This window comes from Oncorhynchus mykiss, chromosome 14 (genome assembly GCF_013265735.2).
Source record: "Oncorhynchus mykiss isolate Arlee chromosome 14, USDA_OmykA_1.1, whole genome shotgun sequence".
NCBI lineage: Eukaryota > Metazoa > Chordata > Actinopteri > Salmoniformes > Salmonidae > Oncorhynchus > Oncorhynchus mykiss.
Genome location: NC_048578.1, coordinates 28,221,289 through 28,240,235, shown reverse-complemented (window position 1 = coordinate 28,240,235; position 18,947 = coordinate 28,221,289). Strand labels below are relative to the sequence as shown.

Sequence of the window (18,947 nt, the reverse complement as noted above, 5' to 3'; positions counted from 1 at the left end):
TACAGCCTCACCACTAAACCATGCAGGAAGTTACAGATCTAGACAGTAGGAATTATGTGTAACTTCCTGCATGGTTTAGTGGTGAGGCTGTAGCCTTACAGATCTAGACAGTAGGAATTATGTGTAACTTCCTGCATGGTTTAGTGGTGAGGCTGTAGCCTTACAGATCTAGACAGTAGGAATTATGTGTAAGGCTACAGCCTCACCACTAAACCATGCAGGAAGTTACACATAATTCCTACTGTCTAGATCTGTAAGGCTACAGCCTCACCACTAAACCATGCAGGAAGTTACACATAATTCCTACTGTCTAGATCTGTAAGGCTACAGCCTCACCACTAAACCATGCAGGAAGTTACACATAATTCCCAGAACGTTTAAGTTTCCGTTCAAAAAATAAAAAAAAATATATATATATTGTCCTCCGATGAGGGGGGGGGGGCGCCTGGCAGGTGGTGGTAGTATATTTTAGATTTAAAAATGTCTTCTGAAGTTTGCAATTTCAACTTTGAAAAATTTATCAACCCCAAAAAGAATGTCCAATAATCATGATCCACATAACAATTCACATTTCCTGTTGCTGCAGGATTATTTTCCTGCTGTAGCAAACTGGCTCAAATTAAGACCCTATATCTGTAGCTAGCTAACCTGACGTACAATGTTAAATAGGCATTAGTGGACATTTCTGTCAGTTCTTGGAAGGTTTAACTAGAAAAAGCATTCATAAAATACATGAAGACTTCTCCCCTGCACAAAAAACCAGCTGTGTATCGCAGGTCAGACCATGTTGTTGTTGCAAGTCCACTATGGGAGGACGAACTCAAGGCAGAGGCAGAGTAGAGGTGATGCCATTGATAGACAACTTGAACAAACCACAATGCAGCCGATGTGATTGGATATTATCTGTCAAACAATGTGTCCAACTGTTTGTGTGCCGGTTGTTAGGTCTCAAAAAAAGAGAATAATAAATACATTTAAAAAATGTCCAAAAGCTGTCAATTACCCGCTAAAGGAAATGCTGGTGTGTCTGAGGTGTGGCAGCAGGTTCTCCTTGCTGTCCTGGTTGTTGAAGGCTTTGCTGGGGTCAACCCTGCGTTGGGGCTGGCCTCCCTTCTTCTGACGGGACACCTGGGCACGCAGCTTAGACAGCTCCTACACACACACACACACGCTTTACAATCATGTCTGACTGTAGTACACCCAAAAAGCTTTTGGCAACACCCAGTCCCTCGTGGATTTAAAAGAAGTGGATATATGAAAACAATGATGGTGAAACTCCTACTGCACAAGTTGGTGGCAACTAAAGTGGAATTGTTACTATAACTATATTTTGTTTACTTTAAACAATATAGCCCATGCTTATATTTAAATCAGCAAACTGACCTGTTTGAGGGAAATGTTCTCATCTTTGAGCTTCACCACGTGTCTGATCTTCTGTTTCTGGTTCTTGTGGCCCAGCAGACGAGCGTAGGCATCCGCTAGCCGTGTTAGCTCCTCCTGGTTCGCCCCGTTCTCGTTCAGTAGCAATTCCCGCTCAGCAGCAAACCCATTCAGCTGCTCCTGCAGGGACAAACCAACCGGAAGCAGAGATGGGGGAACATAGAATTTAAAAAACTGTGAATTGGGCCCGTCTTTAAGTCAATGACCACTTCTACTCATACTACTTCTATGGGGGAATATAATTGAACATTGACAACACATAAGAAAACACTCAGATGAAGTACATTTCCCACAACGCAGCAGTGGACTGACCTGGAAGGGCTTGACCTTGGCGTAGAGCTCCTCGTACTGTCTCCTCCAGTGTTCCGTCTCTGCATCACTGAGAGAGGAAAGGACAGAGTTAGAACAGTGTATTTAAAGCCTATTGTCTTATAATACCATTGTCTTCTACTTGATGATCTGGGTCCATATTCATAGTCTCAGAGTAGGGTGCTGATCCAGGATCAGTTCCCTGCCTGTCCATGCAATTGTATTTATTAATTAATCTAAAAACGGGAAACAACCTTAAGATAGTTCATGAATACAGGTCGGTCGGTCGGTCAGTCAGTCAGTCAGTGGTCCTCCTCACCTCTTGTCTCGAGTCTCCAGCAGCATTCTCTGGAAGTCTCTTCTCTGTTCCTCCATCTCCCAATAGAGAGTCACCTTCTCCTGGACCTCCACATCCACCTGGCTTTGGAGAGATACCTCCTGGACCACCACATCCACCTGGCTCTGGAGAGAAACCTCCTGGACCACCACATCCACCTGGCTCTGGAGAGAAACCTCCTGGACCTCCACATCCACCTGGCTCTGGAGAGAAACCTCCTGGACCTCCACATCCACCTGGCTCTGGAGAGAAACGTCCTGCACCTCCACCTGGCTCTGGAGAGAAACCTCCTGCACCTCCACATCCACCTGGCTCTGGAGAGAAACCTCCTGGACTTCCACCTGGCTCTGGAGAGAAACCTCCTGGACCTCCACATCCACCTGGCTCTGGAGAGAAACCTCCTGGACCTCCACATCCACCTGGCTCTGGAGAGAAACCTCCTGGACCTCCACATCCACCTGGCTCTGGAGAGAAACGTCCTGCACCTCCACCTGGCTCTGGAGAGAAACCTCCTGCACCTCCACATCCACCTGGCTCTGGAGAGAAACCTCCTGGACTTCCACCTGGCTCTGGAGAGAAACCTCCTGGACCTCCACATCCACCTGGCTCTGGAGAGAAACCTCCTGCACCTCCACATCCACCTGGCTCTGGAGAGAAACCTCCTGCACCTCCACCTGGCTCTGGAGAGAAACCTCCTGGACCTCCACATCCACCTGGCTCTGGAGAGAAACCTCCTGGACTTCCACCTGGCTCTGGAGAGAAACCTCCTGCACCTCCACATCCACCTGGCTCTGGAGAGAAACCTTCTCTTCCATCAGTTCTACCTGGTTCTGAAGGCCCTGTTTGTCTATTTCAAACATCACTGCTGTTTTCAGATCATCCCTCTCTTTCTCTACCTCATTCATGTGGTTCTCTAGAGATGGCAGATATTTCTTTACCTGGTCCTCCATCTTCTCCGACTGGTTTTGAAGACTCAGTTTCTCCTTCTTCACCTTCCCTACCAAGCACTGAAGAGTTAGCTTTTCCTCCTCTACCACCTCCACCAGTCTCTCTCGCCCCCTCACCTCCTCTGACATGCCTTGCACTTCCCCCTCTCTTTTCTCCTGCTCCAGTAGCCTCTGCACCCCCTCTTTAGTTTGCTTAAATAGCCTCTGAAGCTCCTCTTTCTCCTCTCTAGCTTGCTGGAGTAGCCTTTGCACCTCCCCTTTCTCCATCCTCTCCTCCTGCAGCTGTCTCTGCACCTCCTCCTCAGCCCTCTTTATTTCATCATCTCTCTGAGCTAGACGTGTCTGTACCTCCAACAGAATTCTAGAGATTGGGGGAGAGAGAGAATGGAGAGGGGGGAGTAGAGAATGGAGGGGGGTGAGAGAGAGAATGGAGGGGGTGAGAGAGAGAATGGAGGGGGTGAGAGAGAGAATGGAGGGGGGAGAGAGAGAATGGAGGGGGGAGAGAGAGAATGGAGGGGGGAGAGAGAGAGAGAATGGAGAGGGGGGAGAGAGAGAGAGAATGGAGAGGGGGGAGAGAGAGAGAGAATGGAGAGGGGGAGAGAGAGAATGGAGAGGGGGGAGAGAGAGAGAATGGAGAGGGGGGAGAGAGAGAATGGAGGGGGGGAGAGAGAGAATGGAGGGGGGGAGAGAGAGAATGGAGGGGGGAGAGAGAGAATGGAGGGGGGGAAGGCGAAAGAGTCAGAGGGGGGAGAGAGAGTCAGTCAAAATCCCATCAACATTCACATTCAATCACCAGATATTGAGAAGCCTCATGATGAGCTCACCTTGCATACTCCTTTCTGGCTTTCTCCTGACCCTGCTGGTTAGCTAGATGTTTCTCCTGTTCCTCCTCCATCTCCTCCCTCAGCTTTTTCACCTCCTCCTCCTGTTGATTCACTCTCTCCATCTGCTTTGTCACCCTCTCCACCTCATCCTCCAGCTCTCTACTCCTATCCTCTGCTCCCTTCAGGGCCTGTCTGGTGCTGGTGGAATAAAATACACATTTTTATGTCTTAAAGACGATTAATGCTCGATCCGGAAATGCAGTGCGGAGGCTCTGTATGGAGGGTGTGACAATTGTGGAGGCTCAGGAGGCCAAATCAATGTCCGTACGGCAATACCGTGTGCCTCCCAAATTGTGTAACAATGCAAGCTCTGTATAGCGCCGCAGGATTGATTGACAGTAGATGGGGGCAGTATATCCTGTATAAACACAAACGCACTTCCTTGACAACTTCATTCATAACAGCTCAGCTCCACGAGGCACAAGAAGTAGGACTGTCTTGAACGGTCCGTAAATGCTGTTCTGACACTGCAGATTCTGGATTGACCACACAAATTGCCTTTACAGAGCCATGACTGCTAATACTTTGCCCCAAAGTTAAAGGGACAGTTCACTTAACATCTGAAACTGCATTTTTTTTATCTGTCAAAAGATAACTTTAGTGAAACAAGAGTGAAACGTTTTTCCTTGTGAAAGGAGAGTGAAAGACAAAACTGTCCCTTGAAGCACATTTGTACTGGACAACAGGGCAGGGGCAACTCCTTACCTCTCCAGTTCAGTGGCCATGTGTCCTATCTTGCTGAGGGAGGTGGTGTGTTCCTCCTGCAGCCTCCTCGTTTCAGCACCGTGCACCTTCTCCAACGCCTCTACGGCACTGCTTCTCCTGGAAGGAGATGCAACTCACACCGTTGAAAGGAGCACTTTGAGCAGAGGTGAGGTGCATTATCCCTAATCTTGATAACAGGGCTCGACATTAACACCTGTCCGCTTGCCCGGGACAAGTAAATGAAAATTGTCGGGCAAGCAGAATATAGATTTAAATTGTCGGGCAAGCAGAATATAGATTTAAATTGTCGGGCAAGCAGAATATAGATTTAAATTGTCGGGCAAGCAGAATATAGATTTAAATTTAAATTGTCGGGCGAGCAGAATATAGATTTAAATTTAAATTGTCGGGCAAGCAGAATATAGATTTAAATTTAAATTGTCGGGCAAGCAGAATATAGATTTAAATTGTCGGGCAAGCAGAATATAGATTTAAATTGTCGGGCAAGCAGAATATAGATTTAAATTGTCGGGCAAGCAGAATATAGATTTAAATTGTCGGGCAAGCAGAATATAGATTTAAATTGTCGGGCAAGCAGAATATAGATTTAAATTGTCGGGCAAGCAGAATATAGATTTAAATTGTCGGGCAAGCAGAATATAGATTTAAATTGTCGGGCGAGCAGAATATAGATTTAAATTGTCGGGCAAGCAGAATATAGATTTAAATTGAAATTGTCGGGCAAGCAGAATATAGATTTAAATTGAAATTGTCGGGCAAGCAGAATATAGACTTAAATTGAAATTGTCGGGCAAGCAGAATATAGATTTAAATTTAAATTGTCGGGCAAGCAGAATATAGATTTAAATTGAAATTGTCGGGCAAGCAGAATATAGATTTAAATTGAAATTGTCGGGCAAGCAGAATATAGACTTAAATTGAAATTGTCGGGCAAGCAGAATATAGATTTAAATTGAAATTGTCGGGCAAGCAGAATATAGACTTAAATTGAAATTGTCGGGCAAGCAGAATATAGATTTAAATTGAAATTGTCGGGCAAGCAGAATATAGATTTAAATTGAAATTGTCGGGCAAGCAGAATATAGATTTAAATTGAAATTGTCGGGCAAGCAGAATATAGATTTAAATTGAAATTGTCGGGCAAGCAGAATATAGATTTAAATTGAAATTGTCGGGCAAGCAGAATATAGACTTAAATTTAAATTGTCGGGCAAGCAGAATATAGATTTAAATTTAAATTGTCGGGCAAGCAGAATATAGACTTAAATTTAAATTGTCGGGCAAGCAGAATATAGATTTAAATTTAAATTGTCGGGCAAGCAGAATATAGATTTAAATTGAAATTGTCGGGCAAGCAGAATATAGATTTAAATTGAAATTGTCGGGCAAGCAGAATATAGATTTAAATTTAAATTGTCGGACAAGCAGAATATAGATTTAAATTGTCGGGCAAGCAGAATATAGATTTAAATTGTCGGGCAAGCAGAATTTAGATTTAAATTGTCGGGCAAGCAGAATATAGATTTAAATTGTCGGGCAAGCAGAATATAGATTTAAATTGTCGGGCAAGCAGAATTTAAATTTAAATTGTCGGGCAAGCAGAATATAGATTTAAATTTAAATTGTCGGGCAAGCAGAATATAGATTTAAATTTAAATTGTCGGGCAAGCAGAATATAGATTTAAATTTAAATTGTCGGGCAAGCAGAATATAGATTTAAATTGTCGGGCAAGCAGAATATAGATTTAAATTGTCGGGCAAGCAGAATATAGATTTAAATTTAAATTGTCGGGCAAGCAGAATATAGATTTAAATTGTCGGGCAAGCAGAATATAGATTTAAATTGTCGGGCAAGCAGAATATAGATTTAAATTTAAATTGTCGGGCAAGCAGAATATAGATTTAAATTTAAATTGTTGGGCAAGCAGAATATAGATTTAAATTTAAATTGTCGGGCAAGCAGAATATAGATTTAAATTTAAATTGTCGGGCAAGCAGAATATAGATTTAAATTTAAATTGTCGGGCCAGCAGAATATAGATTTAAATTTAAATTGTCGGGCAAGCAGAATATAGATTTAAATTGTCGGGCAAGCAGAATATAGATTTAAATTGTCGGGCAAGCAGAATATAGATTTAAATTTAAATTGTCGGGCGAGCAGAATATAGATTTAAATTTAAATTGTCGGGCAAGCAGAATATAGATTTAAATTTAAATTGTCGGGCAAGCAGAATATAGATTTAAATTGTCGGGCAAGCAGAATATAGATTTAAATTTAAATTGTCGGGCAAGCAGAATATAGATTTAAATTTAAATTGTCGGGCAAGCAGAATATAGATTTAAATTTAAATTGTCGGGCAAGCAGAATATAGATTTAAATGTAAATTGTCGGGCAAGCAGAATATAGATTTAAGTTGTCTGAATGGAATAGTAGAAAAATAAAATAAAAATCCCAGTATGAAACTTTTACGCAGATCAGAAATAGGATCAGATCGTCCTCTGGATGGATGTTTTAGTAACTGCAGACCGCATTAGAGTACAACTGTATTGTATCTTATTCAAATCACCAGGGCCGGTTGCTAGGAGCTACACCCAGGCATACATTCTAAGCCGAGTAGGGAGCAGGTGTAGGGTGTTGAAGGTTTCTGATCAGTGATAGATGAACCAACAAACAGATGGGCTGTACCCCCTCCACTTATTAGGCCAGCCAGAGATTTACAGCGATTCGGTGAAACAAAATCCCATTGATTGATGAATCTATCACACAAGTCATGGGTGTTTGGGCGGGAGAAGGCTACTACACGAGTGAAGAGGAAAATAATACACTCGTTGAGATGAGCAAACTAGACTAAAGACGATAATGAGCATTCACCTCAGCGAACACTTTCTCAACCGAATTGTAATCAAATATCCAAAACGGAGATTCAATGACAACCAAAATCTGACCGTTTGATTTAGTGAAGACGGGTACCCCGCGACGGCCCGACGCTCCCCGCGACGGCCCGACGCTCCCCGCGACGGCCCGACGCTCGTCCCATAGAGCGGTGAGGCTGTCTCAATCAATACAGTGCTGAAAGGACCCTCTATTCCACACGCAGCTACTGCTTTCATTTATTAACAGTCGGGTGACTTTGGGAGTTTCAGTAAGCAACACATGTGAGATGCCTTCAACTACATTAGCCTACTTTATTCCAATATTTTCATCATTCAGTGATAATCATTACCATAGAATATTTTAGCCTTACAAGGTTATAGATACGCATATCTTAATTAGTTGTCTTGCTTAGAAGTAGCCTACCATAGCAATTTGATCCCTGATTAATTGAACGAGGCAATTATTTGATAAAGACAAAAAGCATTTGGTTGTAATTGTAATGTTGCAGTATTTTATAGGCTATGAAGGGTGGCCAACCATCCTCCAGAAGAGCCTTAAAGGGGCAGTGCTGTATTTTGAGACAGACTTGAATATGCAAAGAAGCCAATAGGCAGAGTGAAGCTTACATTTATGTCTGATTCTCCACGGTAGCAATAATAATGATAATAATGCATTTTATTTGGTGGCTAAAAAAAGCCCTGCATAATGAGTAACTATTTGGGATACAAGATCATTGATTGAGTCCAGTCTGACTGCAGCTAAACTCCACGGCAACTCCAGTCAAGATACTTAAAAAAAAATTAAACACTATTTCAAACCCGACAGAGCCTGTTTTATTCATTCATTCTCTCAGTTTAGTTCTACTCCCCCCCCGCTTCCAAACCCCCCCTCACCTGTCTAGCAGTGCTCTGGTCTCAGTCAGTTCCCTCTCCATCTCAGTCTTCTCCAGCTGGAAACTCTGTAAGGCCTCCTCTCTCCTTTTCTCCTCCTCCTCCCTCCTCTCTTCCTGCAACTCCAGAACTGACAGCTCCACTAGAGCCTCCTCCAACTCATCCTCCAACTGTTTCCTCTCGTCCTCGGTCTCTTCCCTAACTCTCTCCAATCCCGAGGCCAGGGAGGCTGCACGCTCCTGGGGAGAAAGAGACACAGAACCAGTAAGTAGGTGAGTAGTCTACTGTGCAGAGTCAGGTGTGGGATTTTAAATGGGGGCCATATTGGAGCCAAGTCACCCCCAACGCCACTAACCTTTTCCTTCTTCAGCTCCTCAGTCAGGGAGGTGTGCGCCTGCGCCAGCTGCTCCTGCACCTCCTTCTCACTCCTCCAGTTCTCCTGCAGGAGGCTCAGCTCTGTAGTCAGCTCCTCCACTCTCCCCTGGCCCCTATCTAAAGACAGATACACACAGACACTTGGTATAGAGCCAACACTGATAACAGCAACCTGGAGACATTTCCCCAAAACCCTGACTCTTCCTGATAATTCCTGATAAATCTGCTCAAGATAAGTTCCCATTAGACCCATTCTTCCCATTAGTTTAGGGTATGTCAGTAATATAATTAGGGAGTAGGGCTGTATGTATTTGTTTACTTCTCTCCTCCTCCAGGATTTTGCACTTCTCTCCCAGATGAGCTATTCTCTCATCCAGCTCCTTCACTGTCCTCCTCAGCAATTCCCTCAGACGCACTACCTCCGCATCCTGTTGCCGCACTGCACTCTGGGAGTCAGACATTTCCTGGTTGGCCCGCTGCATCTGTGTTTCCATATCTCCCAATGCCTTCTGGGAGGACGTCAGCTCCGCCTCTCGCCACTCCAGAAGCTTCTCAGTCTCCTGCAATGCATCCCGGGAAGCCTGCAGGTCCTGTTGACCTTTCTCTGACTCCTCCTCCTTCTGACGGAGAATGTTCTGAGAGATCCGGAGCTCCGCGGTGCACTGCTCCAGCTGCTGCTCAAGATGACTGAGATCAAATGCTTTTGTTTTGCATGTCAACCAAGACCATTAGGGAACTGATGTCATCAATTTCAACACAGAGAGACATATAAGAAGAGGTCGAGAGGACAGCATTCTTCACAAATAAAGCTATTCATTTCAATTATTCTGAAAGCAGTTGTTCAGGGAAGAGATGTGCATTTGCTCACCCCAGTTTCTTGTGCTGAGACTCAGACATGCTGTTCTCCATTTCTGTCTTCTCACGAAGCTTCATATGCAGGTCCTAAGGAGACATAACAGTATGTTATAACAGTTTAGAACTACCTCTAAATTATCATTTCCACATCCCGATGTAAGCACGATCATGGACTATTCAAGTAGTTTCTCCATACACATTTCTTCCTTCAGTAAACAGTATTGTGTTAGGATAGATACAGTTGAAGTCGGAAGTTTACATACACCTTAGCCAAATACATTTAAACTCAGTTTCACAATTCCCAGTGGGTCTGCAGATTCAATACACTCCATTAGTATTTGGTAGCATTGCCTTTAAATTGTTTAACTTCGATCAAACGTTTCGGGTAGCCTTCCACAATAAGTTGATGCATTTTGGCCCATTCTTCCTAACAGAGTTGGTGTAACTGAGTCAGGTTTGTAGGCCTCCTTGCTCGCACACACTTTTTCAGTTCTGCCCACAAATTTTCTATAGGATTGAGGTCAGGGCTTTGTGATGGCCACTCCAATTCCTTGACTTTGTTGTCCTTAAGCTATTTTTCTACAACTTTGGAAGTATGCTTTTCCTATCTCATGATGCCATCTATTTTGTGAAGTGCACCAGTCCCTCCTGCAGCAAAGCACCTCCACAACAGAATGCTGCCACCCCCGTGCTTCACGGTTGGGATGGTGTTCCTCGGCTTGCAAGCCTCCCCCTTTGTCCTCCCAAAAAAACAATGGTCATTACGGCCAAACAGTTCTATTTTGTTTCATCAGACCAGAGGACATTTCTCCAAGAAGTACAATCTTTGTCCCCATGTGCAGTTGCAAACTGTAGTCGGGCTTTTCTATGGCGATTTTGGAGCAGTGGCTTCTTCCTTGCTGAGTGGCCTTTCGAGTTGTCAATATAGGACTCGTTTTACTGTGGATATAGATACTTTTGTACCCGTTTCCTCCAGCATCTTCACAAGGTCCTTTGCTGTTGTTCTGGGAGTGATTTTCACTTTTCGCACCAATGTACGTTCATCTCTAGGAGACAGAACGCGTCTCCTTCCTGAGTGGTATGATGGTTGCGTGTACCCATGGTGTTTATACTTGCATACTATTGTTTGTACAGATGAACGTGTACCTTCAGGCATTTGGAAATTGCTCCCAAAGATGAACCAGACTTGTGGAGGTCTACAATTTTTTTTCCAAGGTCTTGGCTCATTTCTTTTTATTTTCCCAAGATGTCAAGCAAAGTTTGAAGGTAGGACTTAAAATACATCCACAGGTACACCTCCAATTGACTCAAATTATGTAAATTAGCCTATAAGAAGCTTCTAAAGGCATGGCATAATTTTCTGGAATTTTCCAAGCTGTTTAAAGGCACAGTCAACTTAGTGTATGTAAACTTCTGACCCAATGAATTTGTGATAGTGAATTAGAAGTGAAATAATCTGTCTGTAAACAATTGTTGGAAAAATGACTTGTGTCATGCACAAAGTAGATGTCCAAGCCGACTTGCCAAAACTATAGTTTGTTAAGAAGAAATTTGTGGAGTGGTTGAAAAACGAGTTTTAATGACTCCAACCTAAGTGTATGTAAACTTCTGACTTCAGCTGTAGATAGGATAGATACACTAGATACATGTTTCTTCCCTCAGTGACCAGTATATGTTTATACCTGGATGTGGTCGTTGGCTGTGTCCAGGTAACCCTGTAGAACATTGACCTCCTCTCTCAGCTCCTGGATCACAGCTGAGAGACAGGGATACAGAACATTGTTAGAATGATGCTATCTAATTATACAGAAAGGGATGGGAGAATGGACACACAGAGACAAACTACTTACCTTGCAGTGTACCCATCTCATTCTCCAGCCCCTCGTTGTGGACTTTGGTGTCGTGGTGGAGGTCCGTTGTGAAAACGAAACATTACATTTCAAAAACATCTTTTAAATAGATGTGCTGTTTATAACGTTTAATTGATTGATAATAACTAGGCAGGCTAACGATGCTGTGTCAGTGAGGTCAGGTGGTCTCACCCAGGTCCTCGTTCCTCTCCCTCAGGGTGGTGAGTGTAGCTCTGGCTGCCTCCAGGTCTGTCTCCAGCAACATCACCTGGCCCACTGTACTGATCTGCAGGAAACTCAGCTCCTTATAGGACAACACAAATGTCACTCAACCAACCACACTGCTCAGAGACACTACACATGCAGGAAACACAGCTCCTGAACAAAAACACAATATCAGCACACAATTTGATTTAGAGCGAGATGTAGGCAAGGCAAACACCGATATACAGACAGGATAGTGAATGGTGTGTGAACAGGGACACTTTGAGTAACCAAACATTGCAGATAGAAATGCGATGAATAGAGCCGACGTGTAACTTACTCTACGTAGCGTATTTCAATGTGAATATAAGGAAACGCTGCGTACCACTGACGTGTCCCAGGTGTCGTACCTTGTCCTTGACATCCAGTTTGTTTCTTGCCTCCATCAGCTCCATAGACATAGACTGGAATCGTTTCTTAGTTGTGTCTGCAGAAACCTAGAGGAACACAACGACAACACAGTCAGACATTTACAAAACAAGATACAAACAGAAAATGTCAACATCTGTTATTGGACAAGCTAGGGTAGTAGCCGATAGCAGGGTGGAAGTATTGCTTTGTCAACTAGACCCAGATGACACATAACCTATAACCATAACAACCAGTTTATACCTTTTTAACCCTGTAGCTAAAGACTTTTGCTTTAAGACCATTGGGCCGGTTGCCCAGACACAGATTAAGCCTAGTCCAAGACTAAAAATAATTCTAAAAGGAGATTCTCCATTGAAATAGCTTTTAACTCCAGGATTAGGCCAAATCAGTGGAAAAGCAGCCCATTGAGATGAGCATGCCAACTCTTGATTGTACCATCAAACACCACATTACCTTGTTCTTGAGGAAGTCGTTAGTCTTCTTGAACTCAGCCAGCTGTCTCTCCAGGGTGGTGACGTTAGCTGCCAGACCAGTCTTCTCCCTGACCACAGACAACAGCTTGGCCTCCACCTTCCTCAGCTCCTCCTCCAGGGTTACCAGGCGCCTGTCCTGCTCCCCGCGCTGCTGCACCAGGGAGCGGATCTACAGGAGGGAGGAGACGGTTAGTGTGTGCTAAAGCAGTGAATCAAACAAACTTAGGGAAGAGGCTTCTACTGTTAACATGCATGAAACCAAGGCTTTTACGGTTAGATCCGCTCCCTGGTGCAGCAGCAGTGGTGGGGGTTTGTGTGTTAGTTGAAGAATGAAGGCATGCAGTAAGGTGGGTCACAGCTGCTGTAGGTCACAACAGCTGCTGTAGGTCACAGCTACTGAAACATCAATGATAAATCTTGTCGCATTTTTTTTTTCTTCAACTGGTAACGGCGACTATTGCGACAGACAAGACATATTTGCTCCTCAAACCAGTCTGTATAACTATACAACCTCTTTCTCCAGGAGTTTCTGCCGTTTCATCTGCATCGATAGGCCACTCTTGTCTTTCTTTGACATGGACCCGTCAACCTGGGTGAAGGAGGAATGGACGAATTAATCGCAAAGGAGAGCCATTGCATTAGGATTCAAGGGATAGTTCAGGATTTTGGCAATTAAGCTTTTTATCCATCAGATGAACCCATGGATACCATTTTTATGTCTTTGCATTGAATTTGAAGGATGACGTCAACTAGTGTTATTGCTAACCAGCATTAGCACAATTACTGGAAGTCTATGGGAACAGCTAGCATGCTAGACTTTCAGTCATTGTGCTAACACTAGTAAGCATTGGCTTCCTTTATACATACCAGACACAGACATACAAATGGTATCCATGTTTCTGACTGGGGAAGTCGATAAAGGGCTTCATTGCCAAAATCTCAAACTATCCCTTTAAAGCACCAGGGTGTATTCATTAGTCAGATTCCACTGCAAAACATTTTGCAACACAAACTGTTTACACCAAACGAAAATCGTTTAGAGTTGATCAAGTACAAGTTCAGGTAGGTCCCTCCATGTTTCATTATGTTTGCTTCCTCGAGTAAATTGTCTTATGTCACTGTAGCGCCTCCAGCCCTGCTCAATATGCCTCAGCTAGCCCTTTTGTTCCCCCTCCCACACATGCGGTGATCTCACCTGGTTTAAATAGTGTCTCTAGAGACAAAACCTCTCTCATCGTCAATGACTAGGTTTACCTCCACTCACATCCTACCATACCCTTGTCTGTACATTATGCCTTGAATCTATTCTTCCGCGCCCAGAAACCTGCTCCTTTAACTCTCTGTTCCGAACGCACTAGATGACCAGTTCTTATAGCCTTTAGCCGTACCCTTATCCTACTCCTCCTCTGGTGATGAGAGGTTAATTCAGGCTCTGCAGCACCTAGCTCCACTCCCATTCCCAGGTGCTCTCATTTGATGACTTCTGTAACCGCAAAAGCCTTGGTTTCATGCATGTTAACATTAGAAGCCTCCTCCCTAAGTTTGTTTTATTCACTGCTTTAGCACACTCTGCCAACCCGGATGTACTAGCCGTGTCTGAATTCTGGCTTAGGAAGGCCACCAAAAATACTAAATGTCCATCCCTAACGATAACATTTTTCAACAAGATAGAACTGCCAAAGGGGGTGGAGTTGCAATCTACTGCAGAGATAGGCTACAGAGTTATGTCTTACTATCCAGGTCTGTGCCCAAACAAGTTGAGCTTCTACTTTTAAAAATCCACCTTTCCAGAAACAAGTCTCTCACCGTTGCCGCTTGTTATAGACCACCTTCAGCCCCCAACTGTGCCCTGGACACCAAAGGTGAATTGATTGCCTCCCCATCGCTCTTCAGAACTCATACTGTCAAGTGACCTAAACTGGGACATGCTTACATCCCGGCCGTCCTACAATCTAAGCTAGATGCACTCAATCGATCAAAAATTATTAATGAACCTACCAGGTACAACCCCAAATCCGTAAACATGGTCACCCTCATAGATATCATCCTGACCAACTTGCCCTCTAAATACACCTCTGTTATGTATTTAGCGATCACTGCCTCATTGCCTGCGTCCGTAATGGGTCTGCGGTCAAACGACCAACCTCATCAATGTCAAACGCTCCCTAAAACACTTCAGCGAGCAGGTCTTTCTAATCGACTTGGCCCAGGTATCCTGGAAGGATATTGACCTCATTCCGTCAGTAGAGGATGCCTGGTAATTCTTTAAAAGTGCTTTCCTCACTATCTTATATAAGCATGCACCATTCAAATAAAATGTAGAACCAAGAACGGATATAGCCCTTGGTCCACTCCAGACCTGACTGCCCTTGTCCAGCACAAAAAACAACCTGTGGTGTACTGCATTAGCATCGAATAGCCCACGCGATATGCAACTTTTCAGGGAAGTTAGGAACCAATATACACAGGCAGTTCGGAAAGCAAAGGCAAGCTTTTTCAAACAGATATTTGCATCCTGTAGCACAAACTCCCAAAAGTTCCGGGACACTAAAGTCCATGGAAAATAAGAGCACCTCCTCCCAGCTGCCCACTGCACTAAGGCTAGGAAACAAACACGGTCACCACTGATAAATCCACAAGAATTTCAATAAGCATTTTTCTACGGCTGACCATGCTTTGCACCTGGCTACCCCTACACCGGTCAACAGCTCTGCACCCCCCACAGCAACTTGCCCGAGCCTCCCCATTTCTCCTTCACCCAAATCTTGATAGCTGATGTTCTGAAAGAGTTGCAAAATCTGGACCCCTACAAATCATCTGGGGAAGACAATCTGGACCAGTACAATCATCTGGGGAAGACAATCTGGACCAGTACAATCATCTGGGGAAGACAATCTGGACCAGTACAATCATCTGGGGAAGACAATCTGGACCAGTACAATCATCTGGGGAAGACAATCTGGACCAGTACAATCATCTGGGGAAGACAATCTGGACCAGTACAATCATCTGGGGAAGACAATCTGGACCAGTACAATCATCTGGGGAAGACAATCTGGACCAGTACAATCATCTGGGGAAGACAATCTGGACCAGTACAATCATCTGGGGAAGACAATCTGGACCAGTACAATCATCTGGGGAAGACAATCTGGACCAGTACAATCATCTGGGGAAGACAATCTGGACCAGTACAATCATCTGGGGAAGACAATCTGGACCAGTACAATCATCTGGGGAAGACAATCTGGACCAGTACAATCAGCTGGGCTAGACAATCTGGACCCCTACAAATCATCTGGGGAAGACAATCTGGACCCTCTTTCTAAAATTATCCGCTGCAATTGTTGCAACCCCTATTACTAGTCTGTTCAACCTCTTTCGTAATGTCTGAGATCTCTACAGATTGGAAAGCTGCCAGTCACCCCCCTCTTCAAAGGGGGAGACACTATAGACCCAAACTGTTACAGACCTATATCTATCCTACCCTGCCTTTCCAAGGTCTTTGAAAGTCAAGTTAAACAGATCAGTGACCATTTCGAATCCCACCGTCCTTCTCCTCATTGCAATCTGGTTTCCAAGCTAGTCATGGGTGCACCTCAGCCACGCTCAAGGTCCTAAACGACATCATAACCACCATCGATAAAAGACAATACTGTACAGCCATATTCATTGACCTGGCCAAGGTTCTCGACTCTGTCCATCACCGCATTCTTATCGGCAGACTCAACAGCCTTGGTTTCTCAAATGACTGCCTCGCCTGGTTCACCAAATACTTCTCAGACAGAGTTCGGTGTGTCAAATCAGAGGGCCTGTTGTCCGGACCGCTGGCAGTCTCTATGGGAGGTGCCACAAGGTTCGATTCTCAGGCCGACTCTTTTCTCTGTATACATCAATGATGTCGCTCTTGCTGCTGGTGATTCTCTGATCCACCTCTACGCAGACAACACCATTCTGTATACTTCTGGCCCTTCTTTGGACACTGTGTTAACTAACCTCCAGACAAGCTTCAATGCCATACAACTCTCCTTCCGTGGCCTCCAACTGCTCTTAAACGCAAGTAAAACTAAATGCATGCTCTTCAACCGCTCGCTGCTGGCACCTGCCTGCCCGTCTAGCATCACTACTCTGGACGGTTCTGACTTAGAATATGTGGACAACTACAAATACCTAGGTGTCTGGTTAGACTGTAAACTCTCCTTCCAGACTCACTTTAAGCATCTCCAATCCAAAATTAAATCTAGAATCGGCTTAGTATTTCACAACAAAGCTTCCTTCACTCATGCTACCAAACATACTCTTGTAAAACAGACTATCCTACCAATCCTTGACTTCGGCGATGTCATTTACAAAATAGCCTCCAACACTCTGCTCAGCAAATTGGATGCAGTCTATCACAGTGCCATCCATTTTGTCACCAAAGCCCCATATACTACCCACCACTGAGACCTGTATGCTCTCGTTGGCTGGCCCTCGCTTCATATTCGTCGCCAAACCCACTGGCTCCAGGTTATCTATAAGCCCCACCTTATCTCAGCTCACTGGTCACCATAGCAGCATCCACCCATAGCACACGCGCCAGCAGTAATATTTCACTGGTCATCCCCAAAGCCAATTCCTCCTTTGGCCACCTTTCCTTCTCTGCTTCCAATGACTGGAACGAATTGCAAAAATCAATGATGCTGGAGACACATATCTCCCTCACTAACTTTAAGCATCAGCTGTCAGAGCAGCTTACAGATAATTGCACCTGTACATAGCCCATCTGTAAATAGCCCATCCAACTACCTCATCCCCATATTGTTTTTTTTTTTTTTTGCTCCTTTGCACCCCAGTATCTCTACTTGGACATTAATCTTCTGCACATCTATCACTCTCGTGTTTAATTGCTAAATTGTAATTACTTCGCCACTACGGCCTATTTAATGCCTTACCTCCCTAATCTTAACTCGTTTGCACACACTGTATATAGACTTTTCTATTGTGTTATTGACTGTATGTTTGTTTATTCCATGTGTAACTCTGTGTTGTTGTTTGTGTCACACTGCTTTACTTTATCTTGGCCAGGTCGCAGTTGTAAATGAGAACTTGTTCTCAACTGGCCTACCTGGTTAAATAAAATAAAGGTGAAATAAAAAAAATTGTAAAGGTTTTCCGTTGCAAGAATCCGACTAATAAATAGACCCCAGTACTTCAAGGTTATCTTGATGGTGTGGCTGTGCCAACCAGGAACAATGTGATTATTGTGTGAACACCAACTTACCAGTCCATTCACAGACATGGTCCTACGCACAGCCACAGGTGACGTGGGCACATCTTTAGAAGGAGATGGTGGTAGGATGCTGGGAGCTGAGTTGGGAGGGAAGGGAATTTGGAAATTAGAATGGTGTAGAAAGTAAAAACACATCTAGGTTCAATGACAGTCTAATCATAAATGTTTAAATATAGATCTATTGTCAATAGTATGAGGTATTTTTTTTACTAAAACTTCAGTTGTTTGACAGTTAAACTTACCATCACTGGCCTTGAGCAGTTTGAAGCGCTCTGACCGGAGGAAAGCGGCAGGTCCCTTCACCTCTCCTGGTTTCAGCTCGTAGGTGCTCGGTGCTGGGGCGCAGCCTGAACAAAACGTGTTGAAAACAAGACTTAGCCTGCGTTTACACAGGTAGCCCAATTCCCATATTTTGCTAAATTATTGTAAAAAAAAATAACGGATTGGTCAAACGACAAATTAGTGAGAAAAATAGTAGAATTGGGCTGCCTGTGTAAACGCTGTGGGCTAGCTAACATGTCATGGCATGTAGCTAACGTAACCGACATGGATATTTTGCCCTTTGCTTGAAACGGAGTAAGGTTTGGCATTCCTAGCTAGTTACCAAACCAACAATACGTTAGCTAGCTAGTAAACAATGTTATACAAAATATTGTTGGACAGCTACGTTAGCTAGATCAGCGCTAACGTTATATTAACTGTTTGGCAAAAGCAACACGTTAAGTTAGTTGGCTAGGTTCGCTCAATTAATTTACCGATATTTTCATTAAATCGCTTCACTGGAGCTCTTGAAAAAGACATGGTTTGGAATAAATAGTTCACTAGAAAATCGGTAGTTACAGTTTAAGTTATAGCTGGTCACGATAAGTGCCAAAACAGCGCTCCAAATTCAAAACATCAACACAAACCGAACCCCTGTGAAATTTCAAAACCAGTTACGTCATAACCAATCAGAAAAGAGACGACACATACTTAACCAATCAGGGCAGAGGAAATTAGACTTCCGCCAGCGCCCACAAGCCCCTCCTTCTCCTCATGATCGCTGTGGCTATATTCAAATATATTTAGTATTTTTTAA

At 43.9% G+C, this 18,947-nt stretch overlaps 1 protein-coding gene across 6 annotated transcripts; it reads right to left on the bottom strand.

The window, feature by feature from the left end:
• Positions 1–201: 201 nt before the first annotated feature.
• On the bottom strand, positions 202–18,808 carry LOC110487767 (hyaluronan mediated motility receptor). 6 transcript variants are annotated; one of them, XM_036943252.1, is made up of 20 exons: positions 18,625–18,808; positions 18,112–18,216; positions 17,861–17,946; positions 13,109–13,186; positions 12,578–12,766; positions 12,103–12,189; positions 11,681–11,792; positions 11,489–11,530; positions 11,321–11,394; positions 9,652–9,725; positions 9,103–9,470; positions 8,764–8,900; positions 8,412–8,647; positions 4,623–4,739; positions 3,858–4,055; positions 2,890–3,394; positions 2,069–2,817; positions 1,753–1,819; positions 1,384–1,560; positions 202–1,152 (listed from the first exon to the last, which is right to left on the bottom strand). In XM_036943252.1, the coding sequence occupies exons 1-20, from the start codon at positions 18,668–18,670 to the stop codon at positions 1,000–1,002; spliced, it is 3,600 nt and encodes a 1,199-aa protein (XP_036799147.1). In that variant the 5' UTR covers positions 18,671–18,808; the 3' UTR covers positions 202–999. The 6 variants fall into 6 exon arrangements, with proteins under 6 accessions (XP_036799147.1, XP_036799149.1, XP_036799146.1 ...); XM_036943254.1 differs by having other exon boundaries at positions 2,069–2,838; positions 3,025–3,394; XM_036943251.1 differs by having other exon boundaries at positions 2,069–3,394; positions 11,681–11,789.
• Positions 18,809–18,947: the final 139 nt, after the last annotated feature.

Excerpts from the sequence above, each read along its gene's own strand:
- LOC110487767 (XM_036943250.1), bottom strand. The coding sequence starts at position 18,670 with ATGTCTTTTTCAAGAGCTCCAGTGAAGCGATTTAATGAAAATATCG. Across the intron at positions 18,217-18,624 it reads GCGATTTAATGAAAATATCG|GCTGCGCCCCAGCACCGAGC; the intron begins GTAAATTAATTG and ends CGTTTTGTTCAG. Across the intron at positions 11,793-12,102 it reads AACTGGATGTCAAGGACAAG|GAGCTGAGTTTCCTGCAGAT; the intron begins GTACGACACCTG and ends TTGTCCTATAAG.